The 27,682-nt window shown below is 41.2% G+C and overlaps 2 protein-coding genes and 1 long non-coding RNA gene across 4 annotated transcripts in view; 2 read left to right on the forward strand and 1 right to left on the reverse strand.

Annotated features, from left to right (window-relative positions):
* Positions 1-1,684: 1,684 nt before the first annotated feature.
* On the forward strand, positions 1,685-6,110 carry LOC110496017 (uncharacterized). Its single transcript, XM_021571632.3, has 5 exons — positions 1,685-2,023; positions 2,892-3,220; positions 3,342-3,496; positions 3,587-3,731; positions 3,853-6,110. The coding sequence occupies exons 2-5, from the start codon at positions 2,894-2,896 to the stop codon at positions 4,267-4,269; spliced, it is 1,044 nt and encodes a 347-aa protein (XP_021427307.2). The 5' UTR covers positions 1,685-2,023; positions 2,892-2,893; the 3' UTR covers positions 4,270-6,110.
* LOC149975503 (uncharacterized) lies at positions 2,342-8,723 on the reverse strand. The gene is made up of 3 exons (XR_016488464.1): positions 8,600-8,723; positions 4,046-4,165; positions 2,342-3,486 (listed from the first exon to the last, which is right to left on the reverse strand). It is a non-coding gene; the product is annotated as an uncharacterized LOC149975503 (long non-coding RNA).
* LOC110496018 (regulation of nuclear pre-mRNA domain containing 2a) overlaps positions 7,598-27,682 on the forward strand; it is a 43,679-nt gene continuing 23,594 nt past the window's right edge. The window contains exon 1 of one of the 2 annotated variants that reach the window (XM_021571633.3): positions 7,598-8,266. In XM_021571633.3, coding sequence (XP_021427308.3) covers positions 8,080-8,266 — 187 coding nt within the window. In that variant the 5' untranslated portion in view covers positions 7,598-8,079. The remainder of the gene's footprint in view (positions 8,267-27,682) is intronic. The other variant, XR_002469500.3, reaches the window with a different exon arrangement.

Raw genomic sequence — 27,682 nt, forward strand, 5'->3', positions numbered from 1 at the left:
GTCGCGGATTCTGCCCTATAATCTCCCAGTCTGGGAGGACCATGGCAGCTGTCATGGTGTCCATGGTCGGGTACTCCCGGAGGCCGAGTGACTCCGCGCCCGCAACATAACTCCATGGTCCAGTCTCTGCTGGAAGTGCCCACTGGCAGAGGCCCAGCTCTCCTGCAAGGTCTTGCGGAACTCAGTAGAGATGGGGACAGATGGAGAGTCATCACTGTCCACCAGTTTGATGTCCAGTGCAGTGGCTATCCGAGTGAGTAGGCTCCTCATAGCCACTGGGGGACGATGAAGCCCCGCTGCCAGCTTCTGATGGCCTTTCAGCCTGGTAGCCCCACTCACGGTGGTGAACAGTACCAGCATTGTCCCCCAGGAACAGCCTATCACTGGCCAACGGGGAACAGCTGTCGTCGCCATAGAAGCTATCAACCTCCTGACGCAGGCATGTGCTCTCCGTTCAAGGCGATTCCAGCGGTCCGACTCCTGCCCCCGTCCAGCACTGGCAGCAGATGGGCTCTGCCTGGGGTGGCTCCAGCCATGCTTCCTGGGAAGGGTACTAGGCCCAGTAGAGGGACTAACAGCTCGCTGGCACACCCCTCCTGAGGGAGGGAGCTCGTCCCCAGCCTGAGCCCGAGCCTGGTCGACCCAGTTGGGCTTGGCCTCCAAATGCACCAGGTGCAGGCATTCTGAGAACACCACAAAAAAAACAGGGTGCTCCAGGCTTTTCTGATGGCGGCTGACCACCTCCAACATAGAAGTGGCGTAAGTCAGAATCAATGATTTTTGATAGTGGGCAACATATACACTGAGTGTACAAAACATTAAGGACACATTCATAATATTGAGTTGCATCCCCCCCCTTTTGCCCTCAGAATAGCCATAATTTTGCACTATTGGTGTTAGGTTCACTTGATTCAGATGCCCTGCCCCACCGGGTAGGCAAAGTGTTCCGGAACAGGAACAATAATTGACATCTTGAAGCAAGTGGGGACACCAGACTGGGGATATGAATATGATTGAATATGTTCCTAAACACTTTGTAAGAACATTGGAGAAGGACCTCCCAATGAAAATGTAATTGCTTGATTAATTAGGCCTGCTAATTTATAGATCAAATGATACATGTTTTAGGAATGGTTGGATCATACAACAAATATAAATAAATGGAAATTATAGGGAATAATTTATCTACACTAATAAAAAAAGATGCACAAAATTAGACATTTTGGGGAGAAATAAGTGCATGGCAGTTTTGGACAAATGCAGAATATGCATGCCTACCCCACTAGAACAACATTGTATTTATTGTCAAGTAGTTGGTCGTCAGCCAAGAACTCTACCATAATCCAGTTATGAATTGTCCCAGTATACATATAGCTTTGGTGCATCAGGCTGATCCAAGTTGATGACATCAGTTGTTGTCCGGTGTTCTCCACGTGGGGTCGAAACCGTTAGCACCGTTAGCAGTCTAGTGACTAGCCAGTCCTACATTACGATAATGCAGGACAAGACACATCAGCCACACTGTATAACCGGTGTTGTTACTGCCTCGTGTTTTTCCTTGTTGACAACTGTAGTATACAGCCACAGCCCTCCACACGTCTCACACGTGACAGTGAGAGATGCATGACAAGGAACAGTTACTGGCCAATCAGTATTTATGTAGTCACTGTGTGGTTATATTCTCAAGCAATGAGAGCGCTTTGTACCATCTGCCAACCAACCACGGCCGAGCACACAGTTCAGCACGTGCAGCGCATGGTAGCGATTCACATGTTACCCCTCGCTGTACTGAGGACTTTGAAAGGTAAACGGAATCTAAAACGAGGGAAAGGAGGAAACAGTACTGAGACGTTGAGAACAGAGGACTCTACAATTATAGCGCGCCATCAACATCAGTGTTGGTCATTGGTTTTTGAATAAGATCTTCTTACAATTGCAATTGGAGAAGGAATACCGGTTATTCAACTAGTTATCCATTTGACTGTTTTATTGAATTGTCTTCGCATCGACTTCATCCTAAAAGGTAATATATATATCATAGGCTATAGACAACTGTAACTTGTGTTTTTCTATACATATCTGCTTCCCCAGATCTATTTTAACTAGCTTTGAACTTTCAACCTGCACTCTTGGCTACAATATTTAAGCCAAATGTCTAATCATTATTGGTTGTTCCTTAAGTATGCGTTGGTTCAGGATCAGCTTTCCCTCCTCTAGTCTGAACCTTCCTTCATGGCTAACGCCTCAAACCTGGAATCAGTTAATGTCTTTACAGTTGTTTCTGTGTATGTTATCTATATATATAAGCGCTTCATACAGTATAGACTAAAATTGAAAGTAAAAGCATAGCGAGTTTATGAGAAGCATTCAATGAACATACACAACTTTGTAATGCGTGAAACAATGTAGTGTATAAGGCAGCCTTTGTCATTTTGTTTTAGGATAATCAGTTAGTTTGATGTTACAGTGGTCAGATCGGATGTTTGAAATGTAACTAATAGCTGACAAAATCCTAGAGCCATACAGTCAAACCCCACATGACCTTGTACGTCACACCCCCACACAGCACATGTTCACATGTATAGCAAAGCAACAGCTGGTGGAGTTTATCCCAAGATCAGTGACTAACAGCATTCCTTCTTGAATATTTATTAGGGGACACACCTACTAGTTTTCTGGAGCATGGTGTAAAAACCACAAATTTGCATTGTTATTGTTTTGTATTCATAGTTTTAATTTAAATTGTGATAGATATGACTGTCACTCTGTTAAAGTTTTTTTCTTTCTACATACAGCACTTGTTATAATGCCTAGGTCAGCATTAACTCTACATCAGTTACTCTGAGGTATTTCTGATATTCCTTGTGACTGATCTCTCGCACTTTCTCTAGGGATGCATTTGTTGAGCATGTCCACCAAATGGCCGACCTATGATTCCCGCTCTTCCACACCCAGCTTCCTCCTCAGCGAGAGCGACGTGACTGAGGACGAGGCAGACATTGATGTCTTCACCTCCGAAAGTGAGGGAGATAGCTCAGGGGGTGGCAAGACCTGCTCAGTACCTAGGTTACACTGGTCCATGGCTGGGAGTGGACAAGCAAAATGCTTTCCTCACACCACCACCTACCCATCCATGATGGGTTCCCCTGGCAGTGCTGAGTTAAGCACAAAGGGAAGCACAGAGGAGACCATGCAAGGAGACCTGGCCTTCGCTCAGAAAGTGAGTTTTGTTGTTTAAAGACTGCTTTGACTGATTTGAAAATACTGAGTTACTGATTTTTGCATCCAGAGACATTATCAGACAGTGGATATGTATGTTTTCTGTTTCCTTTCTCTCCTAGTGTTCAGAGCTGCAAAGGTTTATCAGACCCCTGTTGGAGCTTCTGAATGGACTCAAGAAAGGGAGATTTGAGAGAGGTCTTAGCAGTTTCCAGTCGAGCGTTGCCATCGATAGACTCCAGAGGATCCTGGGTATTCTTCAGAAACCTGAAATGGGGTAAGCAAACCAAACCATCTTGTGTATGTCTAGCAAACAGTAATTTATGGCGTAGTTAAAATGTTATTAATGACAGTACTCTTTCCACAGAGAGAAATTCCTCCGCACCCTTCTGCAGGTAGAGATGATGCTGAAGATGTGGTTCCCCCATGTGACCCCTGTCGCTGCCACCCAGAACCCCACACCCAGTCTTCCGCCACGATGGCACCAAAATCAGCTGTGCATGCCAGTCAAGGTGGGTGTCTTACTGCTCTAGTTATCGCTGTTTAATATATCATTGTTATAATGATTCTCACACAATCTATAATATGTAAGACTTGTATCTCATTTGTTTTTCTTCACTCTTGCTCCATCAGAAGCGCAAGCTTAGCTGGTTGGACTCTGACTTCCCCAATGCCGCCCCACCCAGCTGCAAGCGCCTGCAGCGCGAGGACAACTACCAGGAAATTACCTCACAAGACTCTTGCCCATTGAGCACAGACACCTATTACCCGTCATGTCTGACTGTCAGCAAGAGAAGAAAGGGAAATAAGAGGCTTGAAATTTCACCTTGCTCAGCATGTGGTAGCCCAGCCACACAAGACAGCCGTGTCTCCTCCACCCTCCTGGTCTTTCACTCACATCAGCTCTCCCTCCATGGACATCAGCCACAGAGGTACCACAGCAGGCCTGGAACAGTGAAGACAGAGACAGATATTGCATCAGTGGAAACCCAAAGGAGGGGTCAGTCTATCCCCATATTACTGAGGTCTATGAAACAAGAGCCGGAGTAGAAGATATAAAATTGAACTCGGAAGTCATTGCACCGTTTGACCATCTTTTGTCAGTGTTGGAGAGTTATTTTAAAAAAATTGAAATGTACCTGGGAATATTTTTTTATGTTTGATGTGATAAAGCAGTGGTTTAATTTTTAAAATGTTTTATACTGGTTTGAAACAAGATAATTTTGTATTTCAGAATTATCAACAAAAATACAATCACATGAAATACACTATGCAGAAATAAAAAAGAAAGTAACATAGCTCAAGATTTATGGAATACCTTTTAACCTAACATAAACTCAGTTAGTTATGATAAAGTTATCAATAGTAGTGAAGCATAAAACATTGACAATACAATGAAAAACATTACAAGAACCTATTAATCCTTTAGCGGATCCAGCACAGGGAACAGTGAAATGGGCAGCTGATACAACTGGCACTAAACCTCTGCCAACCAGTGGCAACAAAACCATTGCTTTTATTTCACACTCTGCCGAGTCTGTTAGCCACAGTTTAATGTAACTATTGACTAAATCCACCTCAGTGTGAATACTAACAACCCCAGTAGCATGCAACTGGAATGACAGCAACCACTAAGAACTACGAGAGGAGAAATAACAACCCTTAGATTTGAGGTATTACTCATCAAATAGGTCTGCTCGAAAATCCTGGGTGCAGACTAGAGCATATTAATTGACTTAATGCTTTCTAACTTCATTGATTTATTTGATAGAATACATTTATCATCCTTTATTTTTTTGTCAGTTTTCTCTGGTGTGCCAAAACTATTTTGCACATGAGTATTTTACATTTGATAACAAAGGAAATTGTACCTTATAAATGTTACTATTGTGACGACGCAAAACACAAATCATTTTGAATCTTCTAGGAGTGTTTCTATTGTATTGGGAGAAAATACACAAAAACCTTTCATTAGGTCATTGGGTATTTGAACCACAATGTTTTTGCTTAGCAATTATCATTCATGTTGAATGACTCTATCCCTGGCCACTTTCAGAGAGTCTCTTGAGCTGTAACTACCTAGATGGGGTTAGGGGGAAACCAAGAATAGCTGGATACTGATTTGATCTACAGACTTCAAGATTTATTTTTTAAACGACAACAGTTAAGCCTAATACAAGACAACCGAAACATCATGATCAGAATCAAATCAACATTTTGTGAATGTGTGTGGGTTTTGGATGGGAGTGTCAATGTTGTGTATGTGTGAGTCAGTGTTTGTATGTATAGTCTAGTGAGTGTGCGCAGGGTCAGTGCAGATAGTTTAATTAATTGATTATTTAGCAGTCTTATGGCTTGGGGGTGATTTACCATACTGGTAGTATATGTTATTGTTCTTTACCATGCCAAGGAAAGGCCCAGGTAGAGGACAACCGAGAGATCACTGCAGCAGTAAATACAGGTAACTGTGTTGAGGCAATGCACAACCCTTCCTAAAAACTGTTCAAACAGCCCATTGGGGTGTTGTTTATTTTTATATTTCCTGTGAGGAAATATTGTAATTTCATGTCATGTTTTTGGTGTATGTAGGGCCTATGTTTTGCACATTTTCTCTGTTTATCAAAAGAGGACAAATGTTTGGGCTGAGAAGGATATTTTGCTGTTTAATGTTGTCTTCCTTGATTCAATCCATTTCCTTTGCCTCCTCTCTTCCCAACTTTTACTCAACACCCTCCATCACATTTTTGGGTTGGGCATAATATAATAGTGTTTTGGTTATACACCATGTACTTGTGCTTAATATTTTATATATAATTGTTTCAGACCTAAATTGTTTTTGATAAATTGTACCCTTTTTTGCTAAAATAAAGTAATGTTTTTGTTAATCAGAACTTGAAATCTGCCACATAAATTCAAATGATTGAATTGACTGTGGCCCTGCGACATGAGAATTCATGTAGGCCTCCAGGCTACAGCAAGAAAGAAGGGGTTCTCGACAACCATGACAAAAATCAAACAAAATGGCTTACCAAGAAAAACATTCAAAAGGACTACCGGTAATTCGAGGCAGAAATGAGTTGGCGCACTCAACAAAAAAGGCAGAGATTAATGTATTATTTGCTCAAGATTTATTCCATTGTTAGGATGAGTACAGGTGACTGATGTCAAGCTGGCAGTCACCTGTACTCGTATTACTTTTTTCAGATGAAGACGTCAGCCACCTCTACTCATCCTAACAATGGATTAAAGGGGCAATATGCAGATGCTACAATTAATTTAGAATTTATAAGTTAATGATGTATTTGATTCTTGAACAATATAACATTTCAATGCCTCATGGACTTAGTTCAATTGTCACACTCCCATCGGAACCTAAAATATAAGCTTGTTTTACTCCAATGTTAGTAAACATTATAAATGTATACAAACACTGTATACGGTATATTGTTTCAACTGTGGATATGCCCGTTAAAACCTGAGCAAATATATATTATAACCCACTTGGTTGGAGCCCTGAATGCTGATTGGCTGAAAGCTGTGGTATACCACGAATATGACAAAACATTTATTTTTACAGTTCTAATTATGTTGGTAACCAGTTGATAATAGTAATAAGTCACCTTGGGAGTTTGTGGTATATGGCCAATATACAATGGCTAAGGGCTGTATCCAGGCACGTTGCGAACAGTCCTTATTGCTTAAGTATCCAGCTGCAGTCCTTATAGCATGGCCTGTCACCAAAAGTGGCCTTTCACAAAAAACGTATACTATTACCTATACCATCTAATTTCCTTTCCTCCTTTCCTAGTTCCCTTTCCTCCTTTCCCTTCCTAGCTGAATTTCCTCCTTTCCTTTCCTAGCTCCTTTCTGATTTTCAATTCCTCCTTTCCTAACTCCCTTTCCTAGCTGCCTTTCCTTTCCTCTTTTCCTAGCTTCCTTTCCTAGTCAATTTTCTTCTTTCCTAACTCCCTTTTTTCATTTCCTAGACCCCTTTTCCTATATAAATGTTGTTGTTCCTTTCCTAGCTCCCTTACCTCCTTTCCTCTTCTCCTAGACCCCTTTCCATCTTTCCTTTCCATCTAGCTCATTTTCCTCCTTTCCTTTCCTAACGTTTTGATTTTATTTTTAACACAATACAACCACGCATGGATACAGTACAATGCCTTTAAAATCATTGAGGATGACTCAAACACTTTCATTTCCATCGTGGTCCTCTTGAAAATAAATGAAAACAAAATATACACAAGATTATAACATAAAAACAAAATACTAGGAAAAGAGGAAAATAGCTTGGAAAAGAAGCTAGGAAGCTAGGAATGGAACAAGTCAAAGGCAGTTAGGAAAGGATAGGTGGGAAGGGAGCTAGGAAAGCAAAGGAGGGGAGGAAAGGAAGAAAAGGGATCAAGCAAAGCATGCTAAAAAAAAATTAAGAAGGAAATGGAGCTAGGATAGGAGGAAAGGAAAGGGAGTTAGGAAAGTGATCTTGGAATGTAAAGGAGGGGAAGAAAGAAAGATGCATGATTTTAGTGACAGACCATGCTGAGCTGCAGCTATTTAGCCACATAGTGGCGCTACATTCACATTAAATCGTCTGTTTTGAATGAGTTTTCTAGTAACGACCAACCAACTCTATAATAATTACATTCCTTTGTTGCACAAGTTGTTGAAATAAAACCAATGACATAATATACCTAATCGTTAGCAAATACAGTAATAACTGAATGTACAGTTAAAACAATGGCAATTTACTAATGTGTACAGCCAGCGCCGCACGATACCGCAGAAGTGCACTCTTGACTAGGTTGATCACAACGCGCGACAGGCAAGAACCAGCTAGCTTGTCAGTGCAAGGCCTGGAAAATGGCTGCAGGATCTGGCTCGTCAAGCGGTCACGGTCCGCCTGCGGCCCTTGAGTCAACTTTGGACCGACGGTTTCAAGGAGTGTCGAACACAATGGAATCAATTCAAGGACTATCAAATTGGTGTATCGAGAACAAGAAATACCACAGTCTTATCGTGCGTTACTGGATGAAATGGTTGAGGAAATGTGAGTTGCTAATCTTAGCTAGCTAACGTTAGCTGGTTTGCCTGGCTAGCTTAGCCTACTTTAGCTAGATAACTGTTAGCTATTTGTTAGTTAACCTGGGTGTGCGCAAAGTAGTACCCTGGAGCTTCTTAGCAAGCTAGGTAAATGCTGCCTTGCTAGCTTAGGATTTGGAGTCCCAGCAAGACAATGCTGTCACTACAAGCTGTTGACATCTGACTAGCAAATGTTTGTTACAACGTATCTGGTCAGTTGTTGACAAACAATGGCTTTAGTGAACGAGTATTCTCCGCATAGATGTAACGTTAGTGCAAAGCTGTTCGCTATAAATCCTACCCTGGAATAGGTTCTCCTGTTCAGACTATCACATTCCTTGAAGCCATTGCCATCCCTGGTTTTTGTCTGGATGGATGGATGGCTACCTTTCTCTGTTCTTAGTGGTCTTGATGGGATGAAATTAGAATAACAATCATCCGTTTGATTTAGAAGATGTGTCCAAAACAGTAAAATAATCAAGATACATGTTAGCCATTTCTCGAGCTAGGTAACTAGTTAGCCTAGCTACATGTTTATAAGTTACTAAGTGGTAACGTAACAAGTCGAACACTAGTTAACGATATTGATGTTATTGCTACTGTAACTTACTGTTTACTACATAGTAGTTATTACACGCTAAACATAGGAATGTGTGAGGAGCATACATGAGTAGGCTAACCTCATTTTGGGAGCTTCAGTTGTTGTAGGCCTATGGGGAGTGTATAATGCTTGTGTATAGTACTAGCAATTATTATTGCCAATAATTGAAGATGCCTGGATGTATTGTGTTCTCCCAGAAACGGAAACACGCTGTGCTGCTGCTATAAAGCCCAACAGTGAAGGTATCATAAAACCTAGCGGTCAAACAGGGAAATGTTTCCAATCGTTTTTTCCACCATTCGTTTTTCCCACAGGGGATTTTAGAAACACTTAAAATAAGGACTGTTTCGTGTAGGCTTACCCTGGCGTAACGTTTTAATTAGCATGTAAATCTCTTGGACAAGGTGACATTTGTCAACATATTCTTCTCTATTTACTCTCTGATTTGAATAGCTAACTAACATCAGAGTAGACATAATGCAAAACTACAAATCCCTGCAAGCTCATATCTAGCTAAATACATTTACCCAACTTATTCATTAGTAACTACATTTAGCTAGCATTAGATAGTTAATCGAGAGATTCTTAGCTTTGCCTCGATTCGGCAGTCTTGTTCATATCATGGCATTTGGAGTTCTTTATGATAGCCACATAAGCAGCTAATTAGCGTTGCATTTTAGTGGGGTAAATGCAGGCAAATCTATTGATAAAAGTCACCTTGTCCTAGAGAGATTTACACGGTTATCAAAACATCACGCTAGTGTAAGCCTACACGAAACATAGCCTTTATTTGAAGTGATTCTAAAATCCCCTATGGGAAAAATTAATGGTGAACATTTTTCTGTTTAACCGCTAGGTTTTATTGGGTATTATGACTCATACTGTGGTATTATATATGTTTTCCTCTGCATTTTTGTTAATGAGCTTTGGTAGTCCATATTGATAATTTCAATATGTGCCGTGTTTTTGAAACCATATGTGATTATTGTTGTAGTACTGCTAAAGTATGCCTAACTGTAAATTACTGTTTGAGGCTGCTCATGTTTTAGTCCTTAAAGTGGCCAACAGCAGTTGAAACAATAACAAAGCGATCTCCATGCCTATGTTTCTGTAAAAAGCTGAGAGATGGGGCTGGAGAAATGTAACCACTATCAAATGCATAGACAAAGCTAAAGGTGCAAATACTCACCATCCATGATATCAAAATTGTAGTTTCAACTATAGTACCAGTCAAAAGTTTGTGCACACATACTCATTCAAGCGTTTTTCTTTATTTTCTACATTGTAGAATAATAACTAATAATTTGTGAAATAACACAAATGGCATCATGTAGTAACCAAAAAAGTGTTTAATAAATCAAAATATATATTATATTTGAGATTCTTCAAAGTAGCCACCCTTTGCCTTTATGACAGCTTTAAACACTCTTGGTATTCTCTAAACCAGTTTCATGAATAATGCTTTTCCAACAGTCTTGAAGGAGTTCCCACATATGCTGAGCACTTGTTGGCTGCTTTTCCTTCACTCTGCGGTCCAACTCATCCCAAACCATCTCAATTGGGTTGAGGTCTGGTGATTGTGGAGGCCAGGTCATCTGATGCAGCACTCCATCACTCTTCTTCTTGGTCAAATAGCCCTTACATGCTGACCACACCGCTCGCATCGCGTTTTTGAGCGTTGCAACATAAATGTACACATACATGTTATTCAATCATTGCAACCAAACTGCTCGTGCGCCTCAGTGAGCATCTGCGTGGCCATGAGCTAAAATAGAAATTGGTTCTATTTGTGACGCTCAACACGCTGCAAGTCTGCCTCTCCCATCTCCTCATTGGTTTTTCGAAGCATATACCCACGTGGGAAATTGAAAAATGAACTGACGTCCACACTCCAGTCGGTTGTGGTAATAAAGTTGGTAACACAGTAAAGTTGGAGGTGTGTTGGGTCATTGTCCTGTTGAAAAACGAATTAAAGTCCCCCTAAGCGCAAACCAAATGGGATGGCTTTCATTGCAGAATGCTGTGGTATCCATGCTCGTTAAGTGTGCCTTGAATTCTAAATAAATTACTACATATTCGTCCACCAGCAAAGCACCCCGACACCATCACACCTCCTCCTCCTTGCTTCACGGTGGGAACCACACATGCAGAGATCATCCGTTTTTCTGCTAAGCGTCTCACAAAGGCACGGCGGTTGGAACCAAAAATATTACATTTGGACTCATCACACCAAAGGACAGATTTCCACCTGTCTAATGTCCATTGCTTGTGTTTCTTGGCCCAAGCAAGTCTCTTCTTCTTATTGGTGTCCTTTAGTAGTGGTTTCTTTGCAGCAATTCAACCATGAAGGCCTGATTCATGCAGTCTCCGAACAGTCTCTGAACAGTTGATCTGTCTGTTACTTGAACTCAGTGATGCATTTATTTGGGCTGCAAGTTTTGAGGTTGGTAACTCTAATGAACGTATCCCTTGCAGCAGCGGTAACTCTGGGTCTTCCTTTCCTGTGTCGGTCCTCATGAGAGCCAGTTTCATCACAGCGCTTGATGGTTTTTGTGACTGCACTTTAAGAAACTTTCAAAGTTATTGAAATTAACAAGATTGACTGATCTCCATGTCTTTAGTAGTGGTTTCCTTGCAGCAATTCAACCATAAAGGCTTCAAAAGTTATCGAAATTTTCCAGATTGACTGACCTTCATATCTTAAAGTAATGATGGACTGTCGTTTCTCTTTGCTTATTTTAGCTGTACTTGCCCTAATATGGACTTGGTATTTTACCAAACAGGGCTATATTCTGTATACCCCCCCTACCTTGTCACAACACAACTGATTGGCTCAAATGCATTAAGAAGGAAATAAATTCCACAAATTATCTTTTTACAATGCACACCTGTTAATTGAAATGCATTCCAGGTGACTACCTCATGAAGCTGTTTGAGAGAATGCCAAGAGTGTGCAAAGCTGTCACAAAGGTAAAGGATGGCTACTTAGAATCTCAAATATAAAATATATTCAGATTTGTTCAACACTTTTTTTTATGAATACATGATTCCATATGTGTTATTTCATAGTTGTGCTGTCTTCACTATTATTCGACAATGTAGAAAATAGTAAAACATTAAGAAAAACCCTTGAATGAGTAGGTGTGTCCAAACCTTTGACTGGTACTGTATGTTTTGGAGATGTATAGTGTTTGTTTACATATATAAACATTGGAGCTTATATAGTTTATATTCTTCCAGAGTCAATGGGTAGGCCTACATATCATGAATTTATAAGTCCCAAAATGGATGTAACAACTGCAGATTGCCTTTTTTAAGGTAATTTTCTGTGAGTGGGAAATTCAGTGATTGTGGTGAAAGAGAGCGGGGAGTGAGAGTGAAAGGCTGGGGGGGGGGGGGGACAATGACATACCTGATAATATTGAAATATGTTGTTGGTTGTGAAGGATCCAATGGATGGGTTGGGTCATTATGCTTCATATTTGTCCACATTACTGCACCTCTGTCAATGCTTACATGACTTCTATTCATGCACAGAACTGCACTACACATGCACTATGTTCAAGTATCACTGAAATTCAATGATTTAATTTTCAGTCAGGTGGCAGGCCCTGTGTTTGCAGTGTCAGATGTGACTTTCATTGCTGTGTAATAGCCTAATTAGGCTTATTCTGTGTACGTTGTTGTAAAACAAATGCTGATGGAACCTCAATCGACAGTGATGGGCTTTTATTACGCTGAGTGATCATCCATAGGCTACACTGAAGGGCCAAGCAACAGCTGAGATGTACTAAAGGTGTATTGCCATGCAGCTTGGTGAACGGGTCCATTTACATGATGCCTTTACAGAGCTAGTTTAGGAACAAGTGGTTGCTTTGGAGGCAGAGCTCTCTTGGGTTTTTCAGAAAACCATGAATGTTTGCTGGTGCTCTAGTGTGAGCCCCTGCCTTTCAGCACCAGAAGCTGATGTAGGATATGCTTAAAAATGCTATGATGTAGGCCTTAAGTAGAGGTCAAACGATTATGATTTTTCAACGCCAATACCGATTATTGGAGGACCCAAAAAAGCCAATGCCGATTTTTATATATATATACATTTATATATATATATATATATATATATATATATATATACACATATATTTGTGTATATATATATATATATATACACATATAAATGTGTATATATATATATATATACACATTTATATGTGTATATATATATATATATATATATATATATACACACATTTATATGTGTATATATATATATATATATATATATATATATATATATATATATATATATATATATATATATACACACATTTATATGTGTATATATATATATATACACATTTATATGTGTATATATATATATATATATATATATATATGAGTTGAAAGCTTTGATCCCTTATTGATGTCACTTGTTAAATCCACTTCAATCAGTGGAGACAAAGGGGAGGAGACAACTTTTACAAAGGATTTTTAAGACAATTGAGACATGGATTGTGTATGTGTTCCATTCAATGGGTGAATCAATACTAGAAGGGTGTTTAATGTTTTGTACACTGTTTATCCCCTGAAAGTTAGCTAGTTAACTAGCTAGCCATATTGACGTGATCAGTTATTAGCTAGTTAGCCAATTTGACGTGGTCCATGAATCATGTCTGTCAGCAGCAATCGTGATTAAACACTGTTGAAAAGGGGATAATGTTAGCTTACTTTGCTAGGTAGTCAGGCCTATGTTGGTTGGAAAAAAAAGTATGTTAGGTCTACTTACCACTATGTTTAGCCAACTGTACAAAGTTTCTACCGGTAGCTTGCAAATGCACTGTTAGCTGATAATGTTTCATCGGCAAATGCTTCTGCTGCTTGACAGGCAGAGCCCACAAAGTATGGGGAATTGATACTCATACTTGTCTATAGTTCACTTTTATATCACTCAAATATCCAATTAATGGTGGCCAATATTGAGAGATATTGTAAGGCTACTCTAACGTATCTGAAAGTACATGATCAATTGATGTTTACTGATCATGAAAAGCATGCAGTTACCTGCTGTATAACTCTGATAGAGATAAATGTGCGCAATTGTTTTGCATGGAATAATCAGAAATGTGTAGTTCTGACTAAGCTCTTCAAGAGGTGATATTACAATAAATAAACAAATGTATTTATAAAGCCCATTTTACATCAGTCGATGTCACAAAGTGCTGTACAGAAACCCAGCCTAAAACCCCAAACATCAAGCAATGCAGGTGTAGAAGCACAGAGGCTCGGAAAAACTCCCTAGAAAGGCCAAAACCTAGGAAGAAACCTAGAGAGGAACCAGGCTATAAGGGGTGGCCAGTCCTCTTCTGGCTCTGCCGAGTGAAGATTATAACAGTACATGGCCAAGATGTTCAAAGATGACCAGCAGGGTCAGATAATAATAATCACCGTGTTTGTAGAGGGTGCAACAGGTCAGCACCTCAGGAGTAAATGTCAGTTGGCTTTTCATAGTTAACATCTATTTAACAATCCCTTAAATGGCATGCAGTTGTCAATGGTTTTAGCGAAGCTGGGGGTGTCCTTGCCCCCCAGCAGGCAAATCGAACTCTGCACCTTATTGTGACTTTTATTGATAATGACCTAGATGTTTTTTATTTTTATTCTTAAACATTTTTTTCTATATATTTTTTTACCCCCTTTTCCGCCCAATTTCGTGGTATCCAATTGTTAGTAATTACTATCTTGTCTCATCGCTACAACTCCCATACGGGCTTGGGAGAGACAAAGGTCGAAAGCCATGCGTCCTCCGAAACACAACCCATCCAAGCCGCACTGCTTCTTAACACAGCGCGCCTCCAACCCGGAAGCCAGCCGCACCAATGTGTCGGAGGAAACACCATGCACCTGGCTACCTTGGTTAGCGCGCACTGCACCCGGCCCGCCACAGGATTCGCTGGTGCGTGATGAGACAAGGATATCCCTACCGGCCAAACCCTCCCTAACCCGGGCGACGCTAGGCCAATTGTGCATCGCCCCACGGACCTCCCGGTCGCGGCCGGCTGCGACAGAGCCTGGGCGCGAACCCAGAGTCTCCCAGAGTCTCTGGTGGCACCCAGAGCGCCACCCGGGAAGCCGAGAATAACAATGTTGACGTCATAGTGGCTAATAGGGCTGGGAATTGCCAAGGACCTCATGATATGATATTATCATGATACTTAGGTGCCGATACGATATGTATTACAATTCTATATGTATTGCGATTCAAAACTGTGGTTACATTGCGATTTCCATGGTCCAAACATATTGCTCACCATATGCTTGCTGCAGAGGGACAAGAGAGAGCATAAGTAAGCTAGTTTTGATCAGTCAATGGAAATGTGTCCTGAAAACAATTTGGCACCCTATTTAAAAAATTAAATGGGGAACAAACTAAACTCAGCAAAAAAAGAAACGTCCTCTCACTGTCAACTGCATTTATTTTCCGCAAACTTAACATGTGTAAGTATTTGTCTGAACATAACAAGATTCAACAACTGAGACCTAAACTGAACAAGTTCCACAGACATGTGACTAACAGAAATGGAGTAATGTGTCCCTGAACAAAGGAGGGGTCAAAATCAGAAGTAACAGTCAGTATCTGGTGTGGCCACCAGCTGCATTAAGTACTGCAGTGCATCTCCTCCTCATGGACTGCACCAGATTGGCCAGTTCTTGCTGTGAGATGTTACCCCACTCTTCCACCAAGGCACCTGCAAGTTCCCAGACATTTCTGGGGGGAATGGCCCTAGCCCTCACCCTCCGATACATCAGGTCCCAGACGTGCTCAATGGAATTGAGATCTGGGCTCTTTGCTGGCCATGGCAGAACACTGACATTCCTGTTTTGCAGGAAATCACACACAGAATGAGCAGTATGGCTGGTGGCATTGTCATGTTGGAGAGTCATGTCAGGATGAGCCTGCAGGAAGGGTACCACATGAGGGAGGAGGATGTCTTCCCTGTAACACACAGCATTGAGATTGCCTGCAATGACAACAAGCTCAGTCCGATGATGCTGTGACACACCGCTCCAGACCATGACGGACCCTCCACTTCCAAATCGCTCCAGAGTACAGGCCTCGGTGTATTGCTCATTCCTTCGACGATAAACGCAAATCCGACCCTCACCCCTGGTGACACAAAACCGCGACGCGTCAGTGAAGAGCACTTTTTGCCAGTCCTGTCTGGTCCAGCGACGGTGGGTTTGTGCCCACAGGCGACATTGTTGCCGTTGATGTCTGGTGAGGACCTGCCTTACAACAGGCCTACAAGCCCTCAGACCAGCCTCTCTCAGCCTATTGTGGACAGTCTGAGCACTGATGGAGGGATTGTGCGTTCCTGGTGTAACTCAGGCAGTTGTTGTTGCCATCCTGTACCTGTCCCGCAGGTGTGATGTTCGGGTGTACCGATCCTGTGCAGGTGTTGTTACACATGGTCTGCCACTGTGAGGCCGATCAGCTGTCCGTCCTGTCTCCCTGTAGTGCTGGCTTAGGCATCTCGCAGTACGGGCATTGCAATTTATTGCTCTGGCCAAATCTGCAGTCCTCATGACTCCTTGTAGCATGCCTAAGGCACATTCACGCAGATGAGCAGGGACCCTGGGACCCTTTCTTTTGGTGTTTTTCAGTGTCCTAAGTTTTCATAACTGTGACCTTAACTGCCTACTGTCTGTAAGCTGTTAGTGTCTTAACAACCGTTCCACAAGTGCATGTTCATTAATTGTTTATGGTTCATTGAACAAGCATGGGAAACAGTGTTTAAACCCTTTACAATGAAAATCTGTGAAGTTATTTGAATTATCTTTGAAAGACAGGGTCCTGAGTTTTGCAGAGTTGATGAAAGAACTACTGGAGTTAGGTGCAGGTACAGCTAACTAGCGCAAAAATAATATTGTGAAATTGTCAAATATCATCAAAAATTTCCGATATATAACTATCAACCCCCCCCCCCAACTTTGCCATGATTCTAAACAGTCCCTCCAGGATTTCGCAGACATTTGTTGTGATATGTGCGGGCAAAAATGCTTGATTTTGCTGCTTCAATTCTGACTTTTTGTATTTATTTTTTTATTTCACCTTTATTTAACCAGGTAGGCAAGTTGAGAACAAGTTCTCATTTACAATTGCGACCTGGCCAAGATAAAGCAAAGCAGTTCGACACATACAACGACACAGAGTTACACATGGAGTAAAACAAACATACAGTCAATAATACAGTAGAAACAAGTCTATATACGATGTGAGCAAATGAGGTGAGATAAGGGAGGTAAAGGCAAAAAAAGGCCATGGTGGCAAAGTAAATACAATATAGCAAGTAAAACACTGGAATGGTAGATTTGCAGTGGAAGAATGTGCAAAGTAGAAATAAAAAATAATGGGGTGCAAAGGAACAAAATAAATAAAATAAATACAGTAGGGAAAGAGGTAGTTGTTTGGGCTAAATTATAGGTGGGCTATGTACAGGTGCAGTAATATGTGAGCTGCTCTGACAGTTGGTGCTTAAAGCTAGTGAGGGAGATAAGTGTTTCCAGTTTCAGAGATTTTTGTAGTTCGTTCCAGTCATTGGCAGCAGAGAACTGGAAGGAGAGGCGGCCAAAGAAAGAATTGGTTTTGGAGGTGACCAGAGAGATATACTTGCTGGAGCGCGTGCTACATAGCATCACCCCTATGGTGACCAGCGAGCTGAGATAAGGGGGACTTTACCTAGCAGGGTCTTGTAGATGACATGGAGCCAGTGGGTTTGGCGGCGACGTATGAAGCGAGGGCCAGCCAACGAGAGGGTACAGGTCGCAATGGTGGGTAGTATATGGGGCTTTGGTGACAAAACGGATTGACTGCATCCAATTTGTTGAGTAGGGTATTGGAGGCTATTTTGTAAATGACATCGCCGAAGTCGAGGATTGGTAGGATGGTCAGTTTTACAAGGGTATGTTTGGCAGCATGAGTGAAGGATGCTTTGTTGCGAAATAGGAAGCCAATTCTAGATTTAACTTTGGATTGGAGATGTTTGATGTGGGTCTGGAAGGAGAGTTTACAGTCTAACCAGACACCTAGGTATTTGTAGTTGTCCACGTATTCTAAGTCAGAGCCGTCCAGAGTAGTGATGTTGGACAGGCGGGCAGGTGCAGGCAGCGATCGGTTGAAGAGCATGCATTTAGTTTTACTTGTATTTAAGAGCAATTGGAGGCCACGGAAGGAGAGTTGTATGGCATTGAAGCTTGCCTGGAGGGTTGTTAACACAGTGTCCAAAGAAGGGCCAGAAGTATACAGAATGGTGTCGTCTGCGTAGAGGTGGATCAGAGACTCACCAGCAGCAAGAGCGACATCATTGATGTATACAGAGAAGAGAGTCGGTCCAAGAATTGAACCCTGTGGCACCCCCATAGAGACTGCCAGAGGTCCGGACAGCAGACCCTCCGATTTGACACACTGAACTCTATCAGAGAAGTAAGTTGGTGAACCAGGCGAGGCAATCACTTGAGAAACCAAGGCTGTCGAGTCTGCCAATGAGGATGTGGTGATTGATAGAGTCGGAAGCCTTGGCCAGATCAATGAATACGGCTGCACAGTAATGTTTCTTATCGATGGCGGTTAAGATATCGTTTAGGACCTTGAGCGTGGCTGAGGTGCAACCTTGACCAGCTCTGAAACCAGATTGCATAGCAGAGAAGGTATGGTGAGATTCGAAATGGTCGGTAATCTGTTTGTTGACTTGGCTTTTGAAGACCTTAGAAAGGCAGGGTAGGATAGATATAGGTCTGTAGCAGTTTGGGTCAAGAGTGTCCCTCCCCTTTGAAGAGGGGGATGACCGCAGCTGCTTTCCAATCTTTGGGAATCTCAGACGACACGAAAGAGAGGTTGAACAGGCTAGTAATAGGGGTGGCAACAATTTCGGCAGATAATTTTAGAAAGAAAGGGTCCAGATTGTCTAGCCCGGCTGACTTGTAGGGGTCCAGATTTTGCAGCTCTATCAGAACATCAGCTGACTGGATTTGGGAGAAGGAGAAATGGGGAAGGCTTGGGTGAGTTGCTGTGGGGGGTGCAGTGTAGGGGCAGGTAGGGGTAGTCAGGTGGAAAGCATGGCCAGCTGTAGAAAAATGCTTATTGAAATTCTCAATTATAGTGGATTTATCAGTGGTGACAGTGTTTCCTATCTTCAGTGCAGTGGGCAGATGGGAGGAGGTGTTCTTATTCTCCATTGACTTTACAGTGTCCCAGAACTTTTTTGAGTTAGTGTTGCAGGAAGCAAATTTCTGCTTGAAAAAGCTAGCCTTGGCTTTTCTAACTGCCTGTGTATAATGGTTTCTAGCTTCCCTGAATAGCTGCATATCACGGGGGCTGTTCGATGCTAATGCAGAACGCCATAGGACGTTTTTGTGTTGGTTAAGGGCAGTCAGGTCTGGGGAGAACTAAGGGCTCTATCTGTTCCTGGTTCTACATTTCTTGAATGGGGCATGCTTATTTAAGATGGTTAGGAAGGCATTTAAAAAAAAAAAACAGGCATCCTCTACTGACGGGATGAGATCAATATCCTTCCAGGATACCCCGGCCAGGTCGATTAGAAAGGCCTGCTTGCTGAAGTGTTTCAGGGAGCGTTTGACAGTGATGAGTGGAGGTCGTTTGACTGCTGACCCTTACGGATGCAGGCAATGAGGCAGTGATCGCTGAGATCTTGGTTGAAGACAGCAGAGGTGTATTTAGAGGGCAAGTTGGTTAGGATGATATCTATGAGGGTGCCCGTGTTTAAGGCTTTGGGGAGGTACCTGGTAGGTTAATTGATCATTTGTGTGAGATTGAGGGCATCAAGCTTAGATTGTAGGATGGCTGGGGTGCTGGGGTGCCTAGCAGCACGAGCTCTGGAGATAGATGGGGGGCAATCAGTTCACATATGGTGTTCAGAGCACAGCTGGGGGCAGAGGGTGGTCTATAGCAGGCAGCAACGGTGAGAGACTTGTTTTTAGAGAGGTGGATTTTTAAAAGTAGAAGTTCAAATTGTTTGGGTACAGACCTGGATAGTAGGACAAAACTCTGCAGGCTATCTTTGCAGTAGATTGCAACACTGCCCCCTTTGGCAGTTCTATCTTGTCTGAAAATGTTGTAGTTTGGGATGAAAATTTCAGAATTTTTGGTGGTGGTAAATCTAGGTATTGAGTGATGATGAGAGAGATATTGTCTCTAGAAACATCATTGAAACCAGGAGATGTCATCGCATGTGTGGGTGGTGGAACTAATAGGTTGGATAAGGTATAGTGAGCAGGACTAGAGGCTCTACAGTGAAATAAGCCAATAAACACTAACCAGAACAGCAAAGGACAAGGCGTATTGCCATTAAGGAGAGGCATGCTTAGTCGAGTGATCAAAAGGGTCCAGTGAGTAGTGAGGTTGGTTGGGGTCACGTCGTTTCAGACAGCTAGCCGGGCCATCGGTAGCAAGCTAGCATAGGATGGAGGTCTGTTTTTAGCCACCTCGTGCGTTTCCGTCGGTAGAATTAGTGGGTGGTAGAGGGGATCATTCCAATTCGTAAAAAAACCCAATAGTTATAGAGGCCCAAGAAAAATAAAAAAAATTGTTCGATAGGTCTATTCAGATAGCAGCCGATAAGACAGCTAACGATTAGCGGATCGCAGATGGGCGTTCAGGTAACGTCGCAACGGAGGAGCCAGCCGGATAACTCCCTCGGGCAGATAAAGTCGGCAGTCCAGTTGTGAAGGCCCGGTGGGGCTCCGCGTTGGCAGTAAAACGGGTCCAGATAGGTGATTGTAGCCCAGGAGTGACTGATAGAACTCTTCAGCTGTTCTGTTACTGAAATTTGTATGGCAATATGCAATGATTTTGTCTAATTTGTCACGCATTCACTGAGGGGAAAAGTTTGACATGTGGCTTGGTTGAACCATATTATGCAGTAAATGTGCGGTTATTGGTTGAAATTACAAGCCCTCTTTATATAAGGCGATGGGTTTTATGCAATAATATTAGGGCTGTCCCTGAAAAAAAAATATATTTGACCGGGAGTCGTCTTTTCCAACAACCAATCGTTCAATGTTTAAACGTATATTTTTGATATTTAAGGAAAGGGAAAGGGGGATACCTAGTCAGTTGTACAACTGAATGCATTCTGCTGAAATGTGTCTTCCGCATTTAACCCAACCCCTCTGAATCAGAGAGGTGTGGGGAGCTGCCATAATCGACATCCACGTCTTCGGCGCCCGGGAAACAGTGGGTTAACTGCCTTCCTCAGAACGACAGCTCGGGGATTCGATCCAGCAATCTTTCGGTTACTGGTCTAACGTTCTAACTATTAGGATGTGTGGCAGCAGGTAGCCTATGTGTCTTAATCAAATCAACTACATGCACTGAGCTTGTCTGATACTTTAAGTGCAATGTTTGATTAAATAAATAACACACAAATTACTTCACCACAGAACATCACAAATGACACCACAGAACATCAGCGTTTATCGCATTGTCCGTGTTGCTGAAGCTGCAAAATAATTAAATCATAATTTCTGACAAAGTTCTGTTACCGAAATTTGTTTAGGAAATCATGCACTCTTTTCGTGATCGGGCCTGAACCCCATAATCGCATCAATAAATTGTTTCTAACAAACTCCGAACACCATAACACATGACAGCAAAATGGATGCAAAAGACGTGACAAATTAACTTGAATTAGGGGAATGTTTACTGGTTGCTCAGGAGGTAAAGGAAGTCAGATGTGTTTAATACATTTGGCTAGTTGTGTAAAATACTGGAGCTCAAGAAAAATAAGGTAAGGAGCAAGCGCTGAGTGCATATTATTACAATATCCTTTTTATGACCGTTTGGGACAAACTACGCTAAATAAATGACAGGCTTACCATAGAGTCTGTTGCAATGTTTTTTTGTAAATACTTTATTATAGCAAATAGTAAAAACAGTTGCATTCATTCGGGAATGCATTATCCAAAATGGATCAGTTTATTTGTTTACTCTAATTATTCAAGGATTGCTTTGTTAGTTTATTTTAAAACTAAAATGCTTGATTGCATTTCAAATCATGAATGACTCGTATGCTGTGTGATGACATGAACAAATGAATGATTGACTGATACAGTAGCGTATATAACTAATGAAATATAGGACTAAGTAAGTTAGGCTATTATGACTAAATAGGACGCACTCTTAGGCCTACAGCTTGTTGGTGGTTATACAAGACTCCTATACTAAGCCAACTAATGTTAATGATATTACTTATTATTATAATGATGTCTGTAATAATAACAATAAGGAGATCAAGAAAAAGGAGGATTTTTCTAAGTATAATTTCTCTGACAAATTGGAACAGTGTAAACAACACTATATCAGTTATAATTACAACCAGAGAGGCTGAGCTAATGAAAAAAAGTGTAAAGCCTTTATTACAGCATAGCCAAATTTGTGAAATTCTTTATCCAATGGGTTATTGTTGCGTGCTCACGGAATCAGTAGGCTATTAAACACTCAAACAGGCAACAGAAGCAGGATCTATCTTATATCTGTAGATATATGTATGGTTTATAAAGCCAATAAAATGTAACAGTTAGGCTATTGATTATTAAAGACCTAATGAAGTTGGGGTTTCCTCTTTTCTTAGAAAATAAGGCAACAGCTTTTTTCCTGTCTCCTAACTCCGCTGCTGCCTGTTCTGTGCTGAAATAGTGCGGTGATTGGTCAAATTTGCAAGCGCTCATATAAGGAACCAATATTCTCAGTCAGTTAGGAAAGCTAAGGCTAGCTTTTTCAAACAGAAATTTGCTTCCTATAGCACTAATTCCCAAAAGTTTTGGGACACTGTAAAGTCCATGGAGAATAAGAGCACTTCCTCCCAGCTGCCCGCTGCACTGAGGATAGGAAACACTGTCACCACCGACAAATCTACGATAATCGATCATTTCAATAGGCATTTTTCCACGGCTGGCTATGCTTTCCACCTGGTTACCCCTACCCCGTACAACATCTCAGCACCCCCTGCAGCAACTTGCCCAACCCCCCCTGCTTCCCCTTCACTCAAATCCAGACAGCTGATGTTCTGAAAGAGCTGTTAAAAATGTGGATCCCTACAAATCAGCTGGGCTAGACAATCTGGACCCTCTCTTTCTAAAATTATCAGCTGAAATTTTTGCAACCCCCATTACTAACCTATTCAACCTCTTTTTCGTATCGTGTGAGATCCCCCAAAATTGGAAAGCTGCTAACTTTCACACATTAACAAGTCCAATACAGCAAATGAAAGATAAACATCTTGTTAATTTACCCATCATGTCCGATTTTTAAAATGTTTTACAGCGAAAACACATATATTTATGTTAGACCACCACCAAATCCCCCCAAAAACACAGCCATTTTCCCCAGCCACAGATAGTCACAAAAGCAGAATTAAAGATAAAATTAATCACTAACCTTTGATAATCTTCATCAGATGACACTCATATGACATCATGTTACACAATACATTTATGTTTAGTTCGATAATATGCATATTTATATCCACAAATCTAGGTTTACATTGACGCCATGTTCAGAAATGCCTCCAAAATATCCGGAGTAAATACAGAGAGCTACGCCAGATAACAGAAATAGTCATCATAAACTTTGACGAAAGATACATGTTTTACATATAAATCATAAATATTCCCTTACCTTTGATGATCTTTCATCAAAATGCAGTGCAAGGAGTCCTAGTTCCACAATAAATTGTTGTTTTGTTCCATAATGTCTATTACTAGTGTCCAATTAGCTGCATTTGCTACCACTTTCAGCTCACGTGCCCAAAAGCTGACGCTGGTCCAGGCAAACTCGGACAAAAACTTCTAAAATATATATTCCAGGTCGAACAAACTGGTCAAACTAAGTAGAGAATCAATCTTCAGGATGTTATTTTCATATATATCCAATAACGTTCCAACCGGAGCATACGTTTCCATCTGCAGCCAAATGGAACGATGGTGATCTCAACAGACAAATGCGCAACAGGGAAATTGCATTCTGCCATGACAGTGACTCATTCCCCTCCCACTCGGTCAAAGTTCACACCAGAGGCTCCATTCCACATTCTACTGAATGAGGACATCTAGTGGAAGGTGTAGGAAGTGCTAACAGATCCATATCTTGTTTGGAAGTGAAGAGGCGATGACTTAAAATTAGACCCGCATTCAGAATTTCACTTCCTGTTTGGAAGATTGCCTGCCCTATGAGTTCTGTTATACTCGCAGACATAATTCAAAGAGTTTTAGAAACGTCAGAGTGTTTTCTATCCAATAGTAATAATAATATGCATATATTAGCAATCTAGGATAGAGTAGGATGCAGTTCACTATGGGCACGCAATTCATCCAAAGTGAAAATACTGCCCCCTATCCCCAACAAGTTAAACAAGATATTTTGTCACGAAAAGATGCTCGACTATGCATATAATTGACAGCTTTGGAAAGAAAACACTCTGACGTTTCCAAAACTGCAAAGATATTGTCTGTGAGTGCCACAGAACTGATGTTACAGAAAAAAAACCAGATAAAAATCCAATCAGGAAGTGACACATTTTTTGAAACCGCCTCATGGCAATGACTCCTTATATGGCTGTGGAGGAGCTAGGAGTCAGCTTATGTTTTCCACATTTTCCCCAAGGTGTCTGCAGCATTGTGACGTATTTGTAGGCGTATTTTGGAAGATTGACCATAAGAGACTACATCTACCAGGTGGTCGCTTGGTGTCCTCCGTCGCAATTATTGCGTAATCTCCAGCTGCAGTATTTTTCCGTTTGCCTCTGATGAGAAACCCACTGCCACGAATGATTTATCATCGAATAGATATGTGAAAAACACCTTCAGGATTGATTCTAAACAACGTTTGCCATGTTTCTGTCGATATTATGGAGCTAATTTGCCGTTGTAAGTGACTGCATTTTCCGGTCTTTTTCATAGCCAAACGAGATGAATAAAACGTAGCTATTTCGTCTACACAAATAATCTTTTTGGAAAAAATGAACATTTGCTATCTAACTAAGAGTCTCGTCATTGAAAACATCCAAAGTTCTTCAAACGTAAATTATTTTATTTGAATGCTTTTCTTGTTTTTGTGAAAATGTTGCCTGCTGAATGTTAGGCTTAATGCTATGCTAGGCTATCAATACTCTTACACAAATGCTTGGTAGCTTTGGTTGAAAAGCATATTTTGAAAATCTGAGATGACAGTGTTGTTAACAAAAGGCTAAGCTTGTGTTTGAATATATTTATTTCATTTCATTTGCGATTTTCATGAATAGGAAACGTTGCGTTATGGTAATGAGCTTGAGGCTATGATTACACTCCCGGATACGGGATTGCTCGACGCTAGAGGTTAATGCAACTGCTGTGTCAGATTTCAAAAAAACTTTACGGAGAAAGCAAACCATGCAATAATCTGAGTACAGCCTTTAGACAACAAAGCAGCAAAAAAGATACCTGCCATATTGTGTAGTCAACATTACTCAGAAATAGCATTTTAAATATTCACTTACCTTTGAGGATCTTCATCAGAATGCACTCCCAGGAATCCCAGTTCCACCATAAATGTTTTGATTTGTTCGATAATGTCCATCAGTTATATCCAAATCTCTTCTTTTGTTAGGGCGTTTGGTCAACAAATCCAGAAGCACGTTCAGGTCGCGCCGAACGTCGGTTGAAAAGTTCAAAAAGTTCCGTTACAGCCCGTAGAAACATGTCGACCTAAGTATGGAATCAATCTTTAGGATGTTTTTAACATAAAACTTCCTTAATGTTCCAACCGGACGATTCCTTTGTCTGTACAAATGAAGTGGAACGTAGCTAGCTACCTTTCACGTGAGCGCACCAGACCACTCACTCAAAGCGCCCTTTTGAGCCCCTCCTTTAGAGTCGGGTTCTAAATACTGTTGACGTCTAGTTGAAGCCTTGGGAAGTGAAACATAACTAATATCACCCTGTATCTTCAATGGGGGCTGAGTTGAAAAACTACAAACCTCAGATTTCCCACTTCCTGGTTGGATTTGTCTCAGGTTTTCACCTGCCATATGAGTTCTGTTATACTCACAGACATCATTCAAACAGTTTTAGAAACTTCAGAGTGTTTTCTATCCAATACTAATAATATGCATATATTAGCATCTGGGACAGAGTAGGAGGCCTTTCACTCTGGGCACGCTATTCATCCAAAAGTGAAAATGCTGCCCCCTATCCCAAAAAGGTTAAACAGCACTTTTGTGCATTTTGCCAGCAGCTCTTTGCTGTGCTTCAAGCATTGCGCTGTTTATGACTTCAAGCCCATCAACTCCCAAGATTAGGCTGGTGTAACCAATGTGAAATGGCTAGCTAGTTAGCGGGTGCGCGCTAATAGCGTTTCAAACGTCACTCGCTCTGAGACTTGGGGTAGTTATTCACTTGCTCTGCAGGGGTAACGCTGCTTCGAGGGTGGCTGTTGTTGATGTGTTCCTGGTTTGAGCCCAGTTAGGGGTGAGGAGAGGGACGGAAGCTATACTGTTTCACTGGCAATACTATAGTGCCTATAAGAACATCCAATAGTCAAAAGGTATATGAAATACAAATGGTATAGAGAGAAATAGTCCTATAATTCCTATAATAACTACAACCTAAAACTTCTTACCTGGGAATACTGAAGACTCATGTTAAAAGGATCCACCAGCTTTCATATGTTCTCATGTTCTGAGCAAGGAACTAAAAACGTTAGCTTTCTTACATGGCACATATTGCACATTTACTTTCTTTTCCAACACTTTGTTTTTGCATTATTTAAACCAAATTGAACATGTTTCGTTATTTATTTGAGGCTAAATTGATTTTATTGATGTATTATATTAAGTTAAAGTAAGTGTTCATTCAATCATATAATCACATAATTATCTGCACATCTATCACTCCAGTATTAATGCTAAATTGTAATTATTTTGCGCCTATGGCCTATTTATTGCCTACCTCCCTACTCTTCTACATTTGCACACACTGTACATAGATTTTTCTATTTTTATTTTCTATGGTGTTATTGACTGTACGTTTGTAACTCTGTGTTGTTGTTTTTGTCGCACTGCTTTGCTTTATCTTGGCCAGGTTGCAGTTGTAAATGAGAACTTGTTCTCAACTGGCCTACCTGGTTAAATAAAGGTGAAATAAAAAAACACTTATGGATATTGGATGGCTTATTGCTGTTCCAATTGTGGAAGCAACATAATAGATCTAAATTATGTTAGTGGAGTTTTAGGTTATAGCTAGCTTATGTAGTTAACTAGTTAGCTTGTTTGACTAACATTAGTTAGCCAACGTACCTTTCTTGCAGTTTCTCAGGCAGAAGCACTCCGGTGATTCATGTGAATTGTGTTATGCTCTGCAGGGCTTCTGTATTGCCTGCTGGTCCCTGGCGTGCCGTTTCTCATGTAGGTGCATTCTGAAGCGATTCAAATGAATTGTGTTTCACGCCGCAGAGCGTCTGTATCGAGCACTGGTCACTGGCACACTGTGTTTCTTGAGCTGCCTGCCACAGCTCACAGAGCTAAATAACCTTCAGAACTGTGTTGAACCCAGACAGATTATATATTTACCAATAAAAGCGAATGTGCTAGTTACAGAACTTTATTAAAACTATGTTTGGAAGAAATAGGATGCTTTTTTTTTTGGTGTGGCAGCAATGATTGTCTGCCGTTGCGCATTGCCACACTTAAATGAATGCAGAGGAAACATTGCCTTGACTCATTCCACATTTTATTG

Source organism: Oncorhynchus mykiss, chromosome 18 (genome assembly GCF_057628025.1).
Source record: "Oncorhynchus mykiss isolate SJ-2025 chromosome 18, ASM5762802v1, whole genome shotgun sequence".
Classification (NCBI taxonomy): domain Eukaryota; kingdom Metazoa; phylum Chordata; class Actinopteri; order Salmoniformes; family Salmonidae; genus Oncorhynchus; species Oncorhynchus mykiss.

Coding starts and splice junctions, on each gene's coding strand:
- LOC110496017 (XM_021571632.3), top strand. CDS start 2,894: ATGCATTTGTTGAGCATGTCCACCAAATGGCCGACCTATGATTCCCGC. Junction 3,497..3,586: donor CTTCAGAAACCTGAAATGGG/GTAAGCAAACCA, acceptor CTCTTTCCACAG/AGAGAAATTCCTCCGCACCC. Junction 3,732..3,852: donor AGCTGTGCATGCCAGTCAAG/GTGGGTGTCTTA, acceptor TTGCTCCATCAG/AAGCGCAAGCTTAGCTGGTT.